At 43.2% G+C, this 15262-nt stretch overlaps 1 protein-coding gene across 5 annotated transcripts in view; it reads left to right on the forward strand.

Annotated features, from left to right (window-relative positions):
- The window catches only part of HECW1 (HECT, C2 and WW domain containing E3 ubiquitin protein ligase 1), a 267781-nt gene that overhangs the window by 64416 nt on the left and 188103 nt on the right, over positions 1–15262 (forward strand). The window contains exon 2 of one of the 5 annotated variants that reach the window (XM_042806277.1): positions 3199–3256. The exons of the other annotated variants lie outside the window; for them this stretch is intronic. Within the exon in view, the coding sequence (XP_042662211.1) occupies positions 3230–3256 (27 nt within the window). The 5' untranslated portion in view covers positions 3199–3229. The remainder of the gene's footprint in view (positions 1–3198; positions 3257–15262) is intronic. 5 annotated transcript variants of the gene reach the window in all.

Below are 15262 nucleotides of genomic sequence, written 5' to 3' on the forward strand. Positions count from 1 at the left end.
AGACGGGCTGAGGCAGAGCTGGGCTTGTCAGAGCTGTATAGCAATCAAGAAACCTTAATTTTTAGTGATGGGTGATGAAAGAGAAGGTGTTAGATGAGGTGAGAGAGGTAAAAACAGAAATCAGGGAGGTGGTAAACATCAATTGAATCAACTTGGATTTGCCAGTGTTTTCAGGAGAAATAGGTTAGGAAACCTCCACTGCCGAGTGGACTCTCCTCCCTACTTTTCACTTTTCTCCTGGATCATGCCAATCTCGTACAGAGAACTCAGAAGAAACTACTTGTCTTCTGTGGATGAAGGGCTCATTTTGTTGAAAAATTCTGTTGTTCCCAGCCAAAAAATGAATGGCTTCTCAGGCTGTGAGTAGGCTCGACACAAACAGCCCAGCTCCTGTATTGTTTAGTCTGTTCCTCTCACCTCTTTATCATACAGGTTCGAAACATGATACTCCTGGTTTTGCTGGCCCTTGAGATGATGTTTGTGTATGTATTTATCGAAATAAGTGCTTTTTAGGCTTTTATTGCAATAGCAAATGGCAGGCGCAGTCATGGACTGAGAAGGAGAGGGCGAATGCTGTGAGTGCCACGTGAAAACTGAACAAAAGTGCCAGGAGATGTGCAATCTCAATGTAAAGACAGGAGTTCATAGGTGAACAGAGACAGGCAACAAAGAAATCTGGAAAACAGTGCTCATCAGAGCAATGATATTGTATCTGATCACAGGCTCTCCAGTTTACCTGAAGTGCACTTCAACTGTAATTACATTTCTGAAGCACTTCATTTAACATAAAGGTAGCCCCCGAGTAAATCTATCCTGATGTAAGAGCGCTTTTGCTGTCTGTGGCTATCCATGGTTGAAGATGTGCAGGCACAGGTGCCCCTTGTCCCGGAGCAGGGGTGCAAATACCCCACGGGTGGCCAGAGCCCAGGCACGGCACGGGAGCCCCGCTGCCCCGCGGGGTGTTTGGGGCAACACGGGGTGATGGCAGCTGGGGCTTCTGTCAGGCTCGCTCTAAACCCTGAGCCATGCTGCTCTTTCTGGATTAAACGTGTGACAGCATCACGACACACGCTACCTCCGTGCAAAAAAAAAAAAAAAAAAAAAAAGCTTTCCGTGACTCCGTGTAGGTTTTGCACAATGTGTGAAGCAGGCAGTTTAGGTAGATCGGTATATCAGTATATCAGTTTATTTTTACTTCCCATTCAGAAACTAAGTGGTCTGACATCCGCTTTGAGGAAGGAGGGAGGGGAAAACTTACTTTATTGCAACACCTTGGGGTTGTGTCGTGCGCTGCAGCCGCGCTCAGCACTGCGGGAGGCTGAGGGGGTGCGTGTCTGGGAGCTCGTCCTCACTCCGAAATTTTTATTTTGGTCGTGCAGCATCCCTGGTCTGAATAACTTGGTGGTACGGTGTGGGTGGCTTTGAAGGCAAGAGTGGAGCTGTGGGCTTTTCACATCTCTTAAGAATTAAACTTTCTCTCTGTGAAAGCTGCATTAGAATTGGATTAGGAAGAGGCCTCTGCTTTTATCCAAAGTCACTAACAGCAGAGACGTTAAGGAAAATACTGTCATATATTATTTGTTGCTGTGGGCAGAGCTATTAAGTCTAAAAACAGCTTCTGTGTGGCTGAAGAAAGTTCCTGGTGACTGTGGTTGTGAGAAGCAGTTTTACAGTCCCACTTACTCGGAAGAGTTTTTGGTGTGTGTGCTCCTAACAGGCAGCTGAGGAAGTGTGCGTGTGGATTAACTTCTCTGAGATTGTCTTCAAGATGATGTGGCTCTCTGCCCAATTTTGGGATCCCCCTGCTTTATTTCCAGTGCAGATGTGCTTTTTCAATAAAAGCAAAGGGACACCAGACTATAGACAGTTGGTAAATTTGGGACTAAAATGGATTATGTTCATGAGATTTAGTGCCTTCTGAAAGGCAGAGAGAGATGAGAAAGCAGTGCATACTTTTGTTTAATTTTATGGCTATTATGTGTTTTGAAAGTCTTTTAATCTCAGGGGAATATGATCAAATGACATTGTTTTGTTTTATATTTTTTTTTTTTAACTGAACATTTCTGAATGTCTTCCTAAATCCACTACCTTGCCCATCACTTTTGGTTCTCTTCTTCATTTTTATGCTCTTGTTAAACTGACAGTTTTAGCAGTGGTTTCAATCATGTTGTCCTAAGACTTGTTTGGGTTTTTTTCCTTCTCAGCTGTCACTGAGCGCACAGCAGAAACTGAGAGTGGGGATGAGCAGTAGGGTGGGACACCAGGCTCCAGAGGTGGGTGAATGAAGAGACGGGGTATCAGAGTGTCTTGTTGCTAAGGTGATTTCCCTGCTAGTGCTGTGGAGAAGCTGGGAAGTGTCAGCATGCCCTGGTCACGAGAGGAGGAGAGAGAATGACCTGAAATACAGGCATCATAAGTGTTGCTGTTGTGGCTGAATTGTGGATGTCTTTCACCTTTTTTTTTTTTTTTTTAACATTTAAGGTTTTTTTTATTGCATGTTTGGGGGGCATTCTCTCCCTGCTGATTTGCTCTCCCTGATTCAGATCTACGTTTCTCTTTGTTTCGTTGCTTCTCTCTGTATAGTTTTGTAACATGTAGGGGTTTTAAAAATGGTTGTGGCTGATTAGAGAAGCAAAATTTTGTTCACAATATTTTGCAGTCTGATCTTGGACTATTCGAACCACGTTGGCTACCCGGTCAGCTCCAGTATGGCGTGCTGAAATTTACTTCCTTTGTGGCTGGTCCCCACGAATATCCAAGGTTTTCAGTAAATGGATGGGAAGCAGAAATGCCGGTTGGCTGATGCCCGTTGGAGCTCACTCAATGTGAGGATTTTGCAGTGACGCTGGAGGTCCACTGATGGTGTCTTTTGTTTTCTTCCGGTTTCTTCCTAAATTAAATTAATATGACGCTTAATCTTATACAGACTGAAAAGTTCATTGTAGTTCTTGTTTTTTTTTTTAACATGTGTATTTCAGCATTGAAGTGTGTGACAACGTTTAGCTCTACTGGAAATTAATGTGTAGTACACATGTTAACGTGGGTAAGATATCCTCAGTACCAAACAGTGAAACAAATCAACTAATAAAATGTTAGCAAAGACAGACAGGTTTTGGAGGAAAAAAACAATGTTTTAAAATGTCACTTATGTTGGTTATGGGATACATGCTGAGTTAACCTCATTGAACTTTTCCCCAGGAATTGATGCGCTTACAATTGGCGGGTCATTATGCTGCTCCACCTGTGTAGTGTTAAGGTCAGTGTGTTTTTCTGATTATAAAAACCATCCATACCATTCCATTATAAATTCACTACCATTCATATAATGGAATGTGCCAAAGCTCAGAGCTCGTTGCAGCTGCCCCCGGTCCATGTTTAAGATCAAACAAAGTGGTTCAGGTAATTTGAGCACCTTTTCAACAACACGTCCAATCGAGCTTCATTTGAAGTGATCTTTTGTTGTTTATGTTTCATTTTCTTTTTTTTTGTAACCTGATAAGCATCCATCTGATGTCAGTGTTGGTTTTGTTTTGTGTGGCCTGCCCAAGATTTTTTATTGAATTAAGACATGGTAATTACAAGATCATAGCAAGGAGGTCCTGGGAGCAGCAGGCAACTGTGACATTGCAGTTGCACGCATCCATGCGTAGGCAAAGCACAGAATGCATCAACCGCTCACCTTCACAAGGCATTTTCTGAAACCAGCTTCTAACTGTGAATTAATTCTGAGTCATCACGACACACGGATCGGCCATCACGGTAGACACGGATGTGTGAGATGCAGGAATGTATGACTGGCACTAACCACTTACTAGGGGAACCTGCGAGATGATGTGCATGCATAACACGCTGCTGCTGTATGCATCTTCCTGCACAGCTTAGTCTTCTGAATTGTCATGCGTTATCACAGAGAGCCAGAATGTGCATTAAAGCTTATCTAGTGTTATTTCTGTCACTGAAATGTTATTATGGTTGGGGCTTTTGTTTGTGTGGTTGCTTCTACGTTTTGCTTTGTTATTAATCATCCAAAGAACTTTAAGTCTGTGAAGAGTAAGAATTGAGTGCGCAGCCACGTATGGAGTAGGTCATTATGTTCTTCCAGTTGCATGAGGATGTCTCCTTTCTGTGTTACGTTTTGTACTTTGTAGTAGCCAGTGGGAGCCTCAGGTGCTGGTAGTTTTGCTGGGGGGGTGGGTGTATTTTGAGCCTCTGTGCCAAGGAAACAGTGCTGTAATTGCTGAGAGAATACATGCAGCAGCCTCTCGATGATGACAACTGAGAATTTGTGTGACCACGTCCTTTCACCTCTCCATAGCTGCAAGCTCTGTGGTATTGCACACTAAACGCAGTGTGAAGCTCTCCTGGATGTATGTGCTGTATGTGGTGCATACAGTCTCATAAAATGTGGTGAAGTGTCACGGGAAGGCTCTGGTGTAAAGTAATCCTTGAATGTTCTAGCTTATGAAAACTATTCACAACCTGACATTTCACATGACAATTTGAATTTTGCAGCTATTGCATCAGGTAAGTATGTCTTCAGAGGCATTTGGCAGTTTCTTTTATTACTCTGGGGAAAAAAAAAATCCATTTCAACTTGGCCACAGTCCAAAAACTAAATGAAATATCCCCCCCAAAAGATGATGCAGGTTATTGTAGGATTGCATGTTTTCTCACAAGTAGAGAGTCTCAAAAGGAAGGGCATATTTAATAGCAGAAGGGCTATCAAGAGGACTGAGAAGGTGTTTTGTTTTTTTTTTTTTTTAGCAAAGCAGAGTGCATAATACAGTTTGCAGCATTTTCAAGTTCATCTGTGGTGATGAATCTTCCCAAGTTTTAAACAAGTGCATCCCTCACTGCTACCTAAGTGTCTTAACGAATTTGGGCCCTTACATACAACACACAGGAGATCCTGGAGGTTGTATTAAATATCTCCCACCGAGAATCCTGGCAGAAATAGGCAGCTGATGTGACAGCAGGAGGAGAGTAAATTAACTACCTGCTGCAGCACATACAACTGGTTCTGATGCTTAGTCTCCTCAGGGGAGTCTTCTGCATAAGTAAGTTTGGTCCTCAGTCTACCTGGACAGCTGTATTCAGATGTACCAAAGTGATGCAAATCATATGTACTTGTTACAAAGTGTTGTCTGTTAGATATGTAACTTTTTCCTGACAAACGTAATTAAATGAAAATGCAGCTTTGGCTCTCTTTCTACCACTCTGCACTATGTATGGAGGAAAAAAACCAAAACACTCTTTAAATTGAAGGAGGTCATTCCTCAGTCCCCTGTCCCACGTCCCCTTTCCTCCTCCCCTATGGAAAACATGTTGAGCCAAGTTTATAACTATTTCCAGCTGTGACTGGACACTTTTTTCTACTTTATTGTCATTATTAGAGAAAAAAAAATGTTTCCCCTCTCAGTCTCAGCATGGAGTTCTTCAGGAAAAGCAAACCAAATGCACTAGTCAATGGCAATGAACAGTATATACCTGCAAGGGCATTCGCTTGACCTTGTAGGTAAACCCTTTGAGTTGCATGTAGGCATTTGAGGTAAGTGCCAGGATTTGTTAGCAGTGTGAAGACTCGCTGGGCACAGGGAGTGCAGGAGCCTTCCAAATCCTTGGGTTGGCCTGAGCACTATTCCCAGCCCTGTGTTTAAGTACCTAATTGAGTTTCTTAAATTAGTTTCCCTACATATACCCTGTACAGTCAACTGAGTAAAGTCAAATAGTGGTATTTCAGAGCACCCTTTTCTCACCAGTAACTGTATAACCAATATACAGAAGTTAGCCACATTTGGGTGCCCAGTTCTCAATGCAGGCTATAAAAGACTGGAATTAAAAGGTAGAAACACAACCAGAAAGGGGAAAAAAAAAAAAAAAAAAGTTACAGCACAATTGATTTAAGGTCTCAGTTAGAAAGGGAGTTAGTGCTCTAGTATGTGGTAGCTCCTGCAAGTAATTTCTGGCTTTTAAAAAGTCTTCCCTAGATGAGACAAAGAACAGCATGTTAACCTTTTGCTTTGGATTTAGTCCCTTATTAGGGAAGAGGACTTACACTGATCCATGGCTTATAAAAATCAGCTTCTGTGTGAGCTTTATGTTATATTTGCTCTATCTGTGGCCGCTGTAACACGTGCTTTTTGTAGTATGCTGTATGTTTACATTAAGACACACAGCAATGTTTTATTAAAAACAAAAAATTAGAATTTTAATTAGAAAAAACCCAGAAATTTAATTAGAATTCAGCACACGTGGAGTTCATAATTTTAATCACACAAGTTACTTATGAAAAAAAGATTTCTTGATGTTCCTGTGCCAAACGTTGTTAATGTAGAGTTGGCACATGTGATTGATTTAGGACTCAGCATACAGAAACCTTTCAAGCATTCTTTTACAGCGCAGTTCTTGAACAAAAATAAACAACAAAAAAATGAGTTACATGAATTACATTTTATAAAACAGCACACATAGTTGAAACCTGTACTGAAAGCTATTCTCCAGCCAAAAGCCTTCCCACATATCCAAAATAAAGCATTTTGCAACCCCTGTGTTTTATATGTTTTATGCACTCACATTGTTTTTCTTTTTGCTAATGATAAAGAAAAATACGTAAAGAGTGTGTTTGAGACTTTGCAACTTTTCTTATATGTTTGTCTGATGGGCAGAAGAGCCAGCAGATCCACCAAAATCCGTTTGGGTGCAAAAGGGATGGTGGTTAGACAACCTGCAAGGGTGAAAGAAACCCCCGACTCGTCCTGCAGACCCTCAGCTTGGCTGCTGGCGGTCCCAGGAAGGGCAGCAGAAGGGAGGCAGTGGTAGGAGGAGAGGTGGAGCTGTGAACCAGAGCCCTTGCTCTCCTAATGTCTTTTTAATTAGAGTAATACAAATATTGGCTGGGATGATAATTATCTTAATAGAGAAATTAAGAAATAGATTAATTCCTGGCACAACTCCCTCTTCCTGTTTACGTCGGTCCCTATTTCCAGCACCAGTTTAATTGAAGGAACAATTCTCTGTATTTGCTTATTCTCTGCCAGCCTTGTAAGGGAATAACTATACCTTTGGGAAAGCACAAGAATGTTTAAGGGCACCAGCAGAAGCAAAGACATGCATTAAAAAGCAGCACAACCGAACAATGCTATCATTCAAGTTATTAGGAAAAGGGCACTTGCAAAGAAATTTGATGAAAAGTTTGCCATTCTTCCCATGGTGTCACGGAAGCGGAAGACTGTGAAGGTGGTGCTTTCCATCTAACCTTGGGTTTTGAGGAACTGAAAAGAACCCTGAATGACCCAGTGGGACAGGATCCGTTTCAAAGTCTGTTGAAGTCAACAGGGGTCTTTCCATCGCACCCGAGACGTGCGAGATCAGGCCGAGGCTGAACTCACTTCCAAGGAACGGAGAAGTTTTACGCTGATCTGTACCCGCGTGCGCAAGCTGTTGTCCGCACTGGAGAGCAGTACCTTGATGACATCGAAAACAACATCTGCACCCTGTGCCTCTGGAGTTTTGATGATGCTTTAAAATCTCTTGTCGCTCTACTGGCTGTTCTCGGCTAGAAACTCATGGGCCTTGAAAAAATCTGAGATAAAAGGATTTAGAATTTCTTCTGGTAAAAAGCAAATATGCTTTTAACTTTCAGAGTTTCCACACTGGGCACCTTCATTGCTTCCATAATATTTTACAGCTTTACCCTTGCATGACATGCAGAAATATGTTGGGTTTTGACATGCAGAAATATTTTGATTTTACTGGAAAATTTAAGTCTGTTCTCAAAATGTGGCCCATCTCTTTAAAGCCAACAGAGAAACTGTCTAAAAAAATCCATTATTTTATGAAATTCTATATGGTAAAAGACCAATTAAAATCAATGAATGCTTAATTTTATTAATACAAAACTATTTACAGAGCTAGTTGCATGATGAAAAAAAATTATTCTGCAACACACTGGGAAAGCTCTGTCAAATACATTGTCTCTTATGCGAATATATACTTTAATTGCATTGGGAATTTAAAAACGAAAAAGATAAACGAGGGGGTTTTTGTACTTTGTAATTTAAATTAGTCCATTCTTCTTGACACTAAGTTTTCACCTTTACAAATTTCTTTGCTTCTTGAAGAAAAATTACATGCTTGATGCCTCCTTTAACACGGGAATAAAGATTCACACCAGATTTACTGGTAAGCTGGAAATCTGTCACAAAATCCACACAGAAAATATAAACGTATTTTGTTTCATTTGTGACTAAAATTTTCCACCAGGTTGCGAACGCACTGGACTCTGACAATACTAATTAGGAAGAACGGATCTGGAAAGGGAACAGTGTTGTGTTATATGTTAGATCAGGTCCTGTTCCCACTGAAGTTGCTTTGATTAGATTTGTGTTCTGTTTTTGTAATGGCTTTTGAAATACCATGACACTTATTTCTGCAGACCGGTACACATGAGGAAATTCCCTTGTGTGAGTAATCCATTAAATTGGTGAGGCTGTGTACAATTTTTTTTATAGTCTGTCTTCCTGGGCTGATCAGACTTCTCCGATTGCACTGTCTATCTGTCACTCCCGTACCGAATTACTTCTGAAGCCGTTGGCTAATTTCAAGTGAAACAGAGAGAAGTAGTTGTCTTTGACATAATGAAGTTTCTACAGGTTTTAAGGGCTGGAGAGAGGAGGGAACCCCAAGTTGGGGTTGGGAGAAGGGCAGGTAGATCCTGTCTGTCACCACCTCCAGCAGCCAGGACGTTTGCTGGGACTGTACCTCTGCTTTGGGTGGTTTTTTTTGCAGAGGAATGGACAGGAAAAAGCTGAGACTTCAGTAGAGGTTTGCTGGTGACAAAGGATAGAGCTCTGCAGGAAAACAGCTTCATTAATTCCACTGCTAAGAGGGCTGTTTGGTTTTGTTTCCAGGAATGCTTTCTGAATTAGACCTCGATGTCTTTAATGCAAACGTTCAGTTTCTGGTTCAAGGTTAGAAAAATACAGCAACCGAGTTAATTTATCACTAAACTTGAGAAAAAAAAAATAGCAGAAACATTAGTATGTGGCCATTAAGCTAATGTGTAATGAGATAAATTTGTCGAATTAGTGTCTTTTCTGTTTACAGGTCTTACACTGTGGTGGGTTGGCCCTGGCTGGACACCAGGTGCCCCCCAAAGCTGCTCTGTCACTCCCCTCCTTGGCTGCACGGGGGAGAGAAAATACAACAAAAGGCTTATGAGTCAAGAGAAGGACAGGGAGAGATCACTCAGTAATTGCCTTCATGCGCAAAAGAGACTCAACTTGGGGAAATTAATTTAATTCATTACCAATCAAATCAGAGTAGGGGAATGAGAAATAAAGCCAAATCTTAAAAACCTCCCCCCCACCCCTCTCTTATTCCTGGGCTCAACTTGGCTTCCGATTTCTCTCCACCTTCCCCGCCAGTGGCGCAGGGGCTGGGGGTTGCGGTCAGTCCGTCACCCGCTGCCTCTGCTGCTCCTTCCTCCTCCGGGAAGGACTCCTCACACTCTTCCCCTGCTCCAGCGTGGGGTCCCTCCCACGGGAGACAGTCCTTCACGAACTTCTCCCACGTGAGTCCTTCCCACGGGCTGCAGCTCTCCAGGAACCGCCCCAGCGTGGGTCCCTCCCCCGGGGTGCACCCTTCAGGCACAGACTGCCCCAGCGTGGGTCCCCCCCGGGCTCACAGCTCCTGCCACCAAACCTGCTCCCGCGTGGGCTCCTCTCTCCACGGGGCCACAGGCCCTGCCAGGAGCCTGCTCCCGCGTGGGCTCCTCTCTCCACGGGGTCCCGGCCTCCTTTGGGCACGTGCCCCTGCTCCGGCGTGGGGTCCTCCCCGGGCTGCAGGTGGGCATCTGCTCCCCCAGGGCCCTCCCTGGGTGCGGGGCGCAGCCTGCCTCGCCGTGGGCTCCCCCGGGGGCTGCAGGGGAACCTCTGCTCCGGCGCCTGCAGCACCTCCTGCCCTCCCTCCTCGCTGACCCGGCTGGCTGCAGAGCTGCTGCTCTCCCGTACGCTCGCTCCTCTCTGCCGCTGCAGTCGCTGTCCTGCAGTGATTCCTTCCCTTGCTTAACTCTGCTCCCCCAGAGGTGCTCCCGCCATCTCCGAGGGGCTCGGCCTTGGCCCGCGGCGGGTCTGTCTTGGGGCCGGCTGGCAGCGGGTCTGTCAACACGGGGGAAGCTTCCAGCAGCTTCTCACAGGAGCCACCCCTCTGGCCCTCACACTATCAACACCTTGCCACGCTAACATACCCACAAATGAATTCTTGCAGTGCTTGAGAACCCATAATAGAAATTTGACTTTTAACCTCACTGATAGCCCAGTTTAACTCCCCAAGGTTAAGCTGCAGAGCATTTTATCCAGCAAGCAATACCATCAGTTTGAAAGTAGCTTTTGGGGACCAAAGCGTGCTTCGTCGCTTTGTGCCCGGAATGGGACGGGAGGTAGTTCTCCCTGTCCTTGGGGGAACAGAACCGAGCCCCGCGCCGAGGCTCCCAAGCAGGGTATGGCCGCGTGCGTGGCCGCAGCCTGGCTGTGTGACCATGTACACGGCTCAGTCTTTCTTCCAGAACTCAGGTTTAATGCCTGCAGAACCACATAGTTTTCCAGCTTGCTTACTTCTGTAGGCTTCTGTAACTACTAATTAATTAAACCGTAGACTTCCATTGCAGTGCCCTAGAACCGAATCCTTGATGGATTTAGGACATTTACTTGACAGAGGGGTTGTTACCAGAAAAATAGGTTAAAAATTTTCTCCTTTAGGCCTTACTTTAAGTGCAGTGTTTAAAATCTGTGATTACTTCTTTTCTGTGAGGATTCAAGGGCAGCAAAAAAGCATCAGGTTAAGACTAACTAACAGTCCTCATTAAAATTAAATGAAACTATGGCTTGAACCTTCATTCAGAACCATTCCTGTGCTTTTGTCTGTGGGTGAGTGAAATATAACTTTTCTGGTCACCTTTGCAGATGTCCTTCCTTTTTGAAGACTCTCGTGAGATTTTTTAAACACAGGACCACAAGCCCTTGTGAACTGGAGTGAAAGAGAAAAAAGTAAATTAGAACTTCACACAGTAATGTGAGCAGATGTACACGCTTGTACCTTTGACTGTATGATATAACGTAGTAATATCTGATTACTGTATCAGAGGTGTACTAGCAGTGAAGTAAGTATGGGTGACGGTCAGAAACGGTACTGTCACAACAAGACTTGCCCTTCTCTACGTGCAGATCCAGTTTTTCTTGTTGATGGCAGTCAGCAGGGCTTTTCTCTCTTCTACGTTTAAATTTGGTTGGAGGAGCCTGCACCAGTTTGCTCCTCTTCTTCTACTTGATCTAATTCTCCTCCAGTTGTTCTGGGTGGTTTCTGCTTTGAAAATCTGCTTTATGCCCATACTTGTTTTCCAGGGGGAAACCACTGGGCTACTTTTCATCTAACGTTGGCTAGCAGTTCCCCAGAAAACTTTTGACATGTAGCTCAGAATTGTCTTACAGTGATCCAGAGGTAAACAGAGTCCCTGAATGCAGTTTCTGTTCTCTCCTGTAAGATTATTTTTGTGCCCTAGATAAAGCCACCACATGATCTCTTTGTAAAACTTCAATCTTGTTTCTCAACTAGAGACTGTAATACCAGAATTACTTACTTCCTCTAGGGATAGTTTGCCCAGTTGCTTTTCCTTCTCATGAATACAATTATAGGAGCAATTTATTATGATTTATTCAGTCAAACCATAAACAACTTTTAATAAAGATGAAACAGTGAGTAGCAATCTGGTTTGGAGATATGTATCTGAGGCTAGTTTTACCTGCCCAGGAACAGAGAAATCTCACCCTTTAAACTACGCTTTGTAGGCTCTATCAGCAGTATTAAGTTTTTAATGGCATCAGGATTATTTTCAAGAATAGAATATAGGATCTGAGGCATTACTAGGCATAAATTGGTTTTCCTTTACTGTTTTTCAGTGCAAAATAAGAACTCTTGCTCTTCAAAACCTTTGTTATAATAGATTTTTCTTAAAAAAAACCCTAACACATAGTGAACTCTAGATAGTTAGATTGTTTAAAAATTAATTACAAAAAAGGGAGGGGATATTGCCATAAAGTCCCCAAGAGTGTACAAACATAAGAAGTCAGTCTGTTGAGAACAAGCACGCTTAAATGTGGCAGTCAAACTCCTAACACTTGCAAGAGGTTTTCCTTCTGCCTTCCCGTGACATCAGACAAAAATCATTCAGTAATGATGAATACGCTTCAGTGTCTGATGTTCCAATTTAAATCCATGAGGCGTTTCTTTTCTTTCGGTAAAATGAAAAATGTTTTGGATTCCGTTATTGCATAGGAAAAAAACATTCTGGTGTCACGGTCTAAAATTATGATTGTATTTTAAATTAATCATAACCCATGAAATGACAGATTTGTTTCTAGGTTTTGAGCTCTCATTCTAAGAGTAGTTGTTGTGATCTGTGTCCTAAAATGCAACTTGCTACTCTACATGTTGGTTTAATGTGTTTTCCAATAGGATAGGTTGTAGCATGGATGAAAATGGTTGAAGTGTTTTAGTTAAAATATGAACTCTCGATTTTCCGGGTCTGGATTAGCCCTTGTTGACTGAAGCTGTTGGCATCCAAATGGGTTTTCCATTGCTTTACAAAGTCATTTTGTTCCACATTGAAGTCAGAGGGAGTTTTGCCTTTATTTTTATCGGAAGCAGGATCAAGCACACTCAACTGGATGGCATTTCTGTATTTGTCTGGAGGTAATATGATATTAACAGGAGCTCTGTAGGGAATTCATTTTAAAATGTCAGGGAATGTTCTAGGCCTCGTTGAAAAGTAGGAGATGGAGCTGGGAGCATGCTCCGAAGCTGGTGTCTGGTTGAGAGACTGGTTTGTCGTTGTCTGTAGATCAAAGGAGTGGTTAATGTAGGCATTAATCCTCCACAGCCTGCTAATAATACTTACCTGCCTCAGCCCTGCCTCGCTGCCCGAGGAGGTTAAGATACGGGTGTTTCAAATCACTTCTCTCTTAAAGAAATACAGATGGAGGAAAGAAGCATGACAGACTGTAGGGGCAATGAATGAAACGGGAGATTTAAAATGTTCTCTTTGCTGTGGAGTGGGGGTCAGCTGCCACGGGCAGCTGGAAGGAGCCATAAGCCTCCTTCCATCCCTCCTGGTTTTTGTGTGTTTCCTGTCCCCACGCATTAATGCAGTGCCTGTCCTACTGCTGCTACAGCAAGCGGTGCCTTGTGCCCTCTCCCTTCCCACCTATGAGTGAGGGGAGGGTGGTATTGACGAGAGAGGGAGAGGAGATACATCCTGAGAATAAAAAGAGATGGGTAGGAGAGGAAGATGCACGGTCACCTGGATGCATGGCACGGGCTGTGGCGTGCAGGGTGTGGTGCGGAGGGACGGGGGGACAGCCCAGAGTAGAGGGGTTGAGGAGGGAAACTGCACGCAGCTCTTGCAGGGAATGGCACTCACGGTGGTGATAGACATTTTACAGGTCATAGCACTGTTGGACATCTTTCGGTCCATTTGTGCTTCTCACAGGAGTGTCCAGGCAGAGGGGGAAGTGCGGGCGGTGGGAATGCTGCGTGGGTAGATCTGAGCTCTGTGGGATAAATCCTTTGATAGGTATACACATGAACCTTTCGTTTGCAAAGATTCATACTTGTGTCTGAAGGGAGGTTGATGTTAAAAGCTTAACTTTTGATGTCTATGCCCGTTTTGCTTTCTGTTGCTGTTTTTTTTGTGTGTTTTACATATAATAAGCCATGCCTGATACGTATGTATTACATTAGACAACTCTTTCCTTCTTCTATCTGGCAGCAATATACACTACAGACATCACACAGGCTTTGTTTATTAGCAAAACAGTTGTCATGGTGGAAGTTATAATACATTCTGAATGGTAGAGAACGGTGGGATTTTTATACTCTCACATATCCTAAGAAATCAAGAAGTTTTTTCCACAAAAAGTTTTCAGAGGAGTCTTTGGGCTCTGGGGAAGAGATATAGGAAATATGGGACTGAATCTGAGCAGAGAAATGACTGTACCTGACAGTTCTGGGAAACGTTGTACATTACTGGGTATCTTTCTGCAACTCATATTTACGTCATTTTCTTAGTAGTCTCTTAAATTTTGCAAGATGTCTTCACAGCTTCTCCTGTAAACCTCTGCTATGTTGTCTGGTATACTTTTGAAAGGATCTGTACATAAGGTATATACAGTATACTGAGTACTGTTTTTAGTTTTTTAAAAATTTCTCTGGATGTACCATCTAGTTTGCGATTTTATAGTTGTCTTGAAAACCAGACTATGCTTAAATAATCAGGTAGTAGTTTAGCATGATTTTTTAATAAGAATTTTTCTATTTCACATGCCTGAATGTACTTAGAATACACATTTTCTGCTTCCCTCAGGAGTGCTTTTCCCACCTCTCTTTATATAATACAAAATCTTACATCCTGAGAGGTTCATACACAGGTCTGGCTCCTTCCTATCTAACCTAACATGCTTAACCGAGGATCCTGACAGTCATCAGCTCCATAAAAAGGTGGTGAAGAGAGGTGGAGCTGAATCCTCTCTGGGAAAGCCTTACCAGCGTCTCAGTCTTTTTCAAGAGGAGCCTGGCTCTTCCCTCTGAGTACACAGGGAGTCTCGGGAACCTGCATTCCTAAATTAGGTGACTCGAGTACTCAAGGCTTGAGTTGAATGAATCCGGGCCCCTGTTAGTGGTATTAAAGACATTGACCTTTAGCATGGACAAAGTACTTGAAGAATGGAAGCCACCGGTTATAAAAATCCATCAGGTAAGAGACATCTATTATCATGTGCAATGCAGAACCTGAAACAGAGCATTCAGCATGGCCAGGGCTTCTCAGCAGGAGTGTCAGTTGATAGCTTCACAGAAGAGCAGCAATATTTTTAGCCTGCAGAGAAGAGTGCCCCTGTTCCTACCTCCTCCCTCCTAAAACCCCTTCGGAATAAGTAGCTTTCCTGGGAGACCAGCAGAGTCCAGCTGTGCAGTGGACCTGATGAATGCAGTAATGATTCTTAAATAGACCCATGTAGGGCACGCTGGCTTTTTGGGACAACTCTCTGCTGCGAGTGATGCTTCTCTACTTTAAATAGCAGATTAAACCAGGAGCAGTTCCTGGTACAGAATGATTGCTTTTTTTCTTTCAGTGGCTGTTGTTCATAAATATTGTCCTTGAGCTTGAAAAGATGAGGAATAGAGATTTTTAGTCTTAGGCACCACAGTCACT

The sequence above is a fragment of the Tyto alba genome, unplaced genomic scaffold, assembly GCF_018691265.1.
Source record: "Tyto alba isolate M040663 unplaced genomic scaffold, T.alba_DEE_v4.0 Super-Scaffold_46, whole genome shotgun sequence".
In the NCBI taxonomy this organism is placed as follows: domain Eukaryota; kingdom Metazoa; phylum Chordata; class Aves; order Strigiformes; family Tytonidae; genus Tyto; species Tyto alba.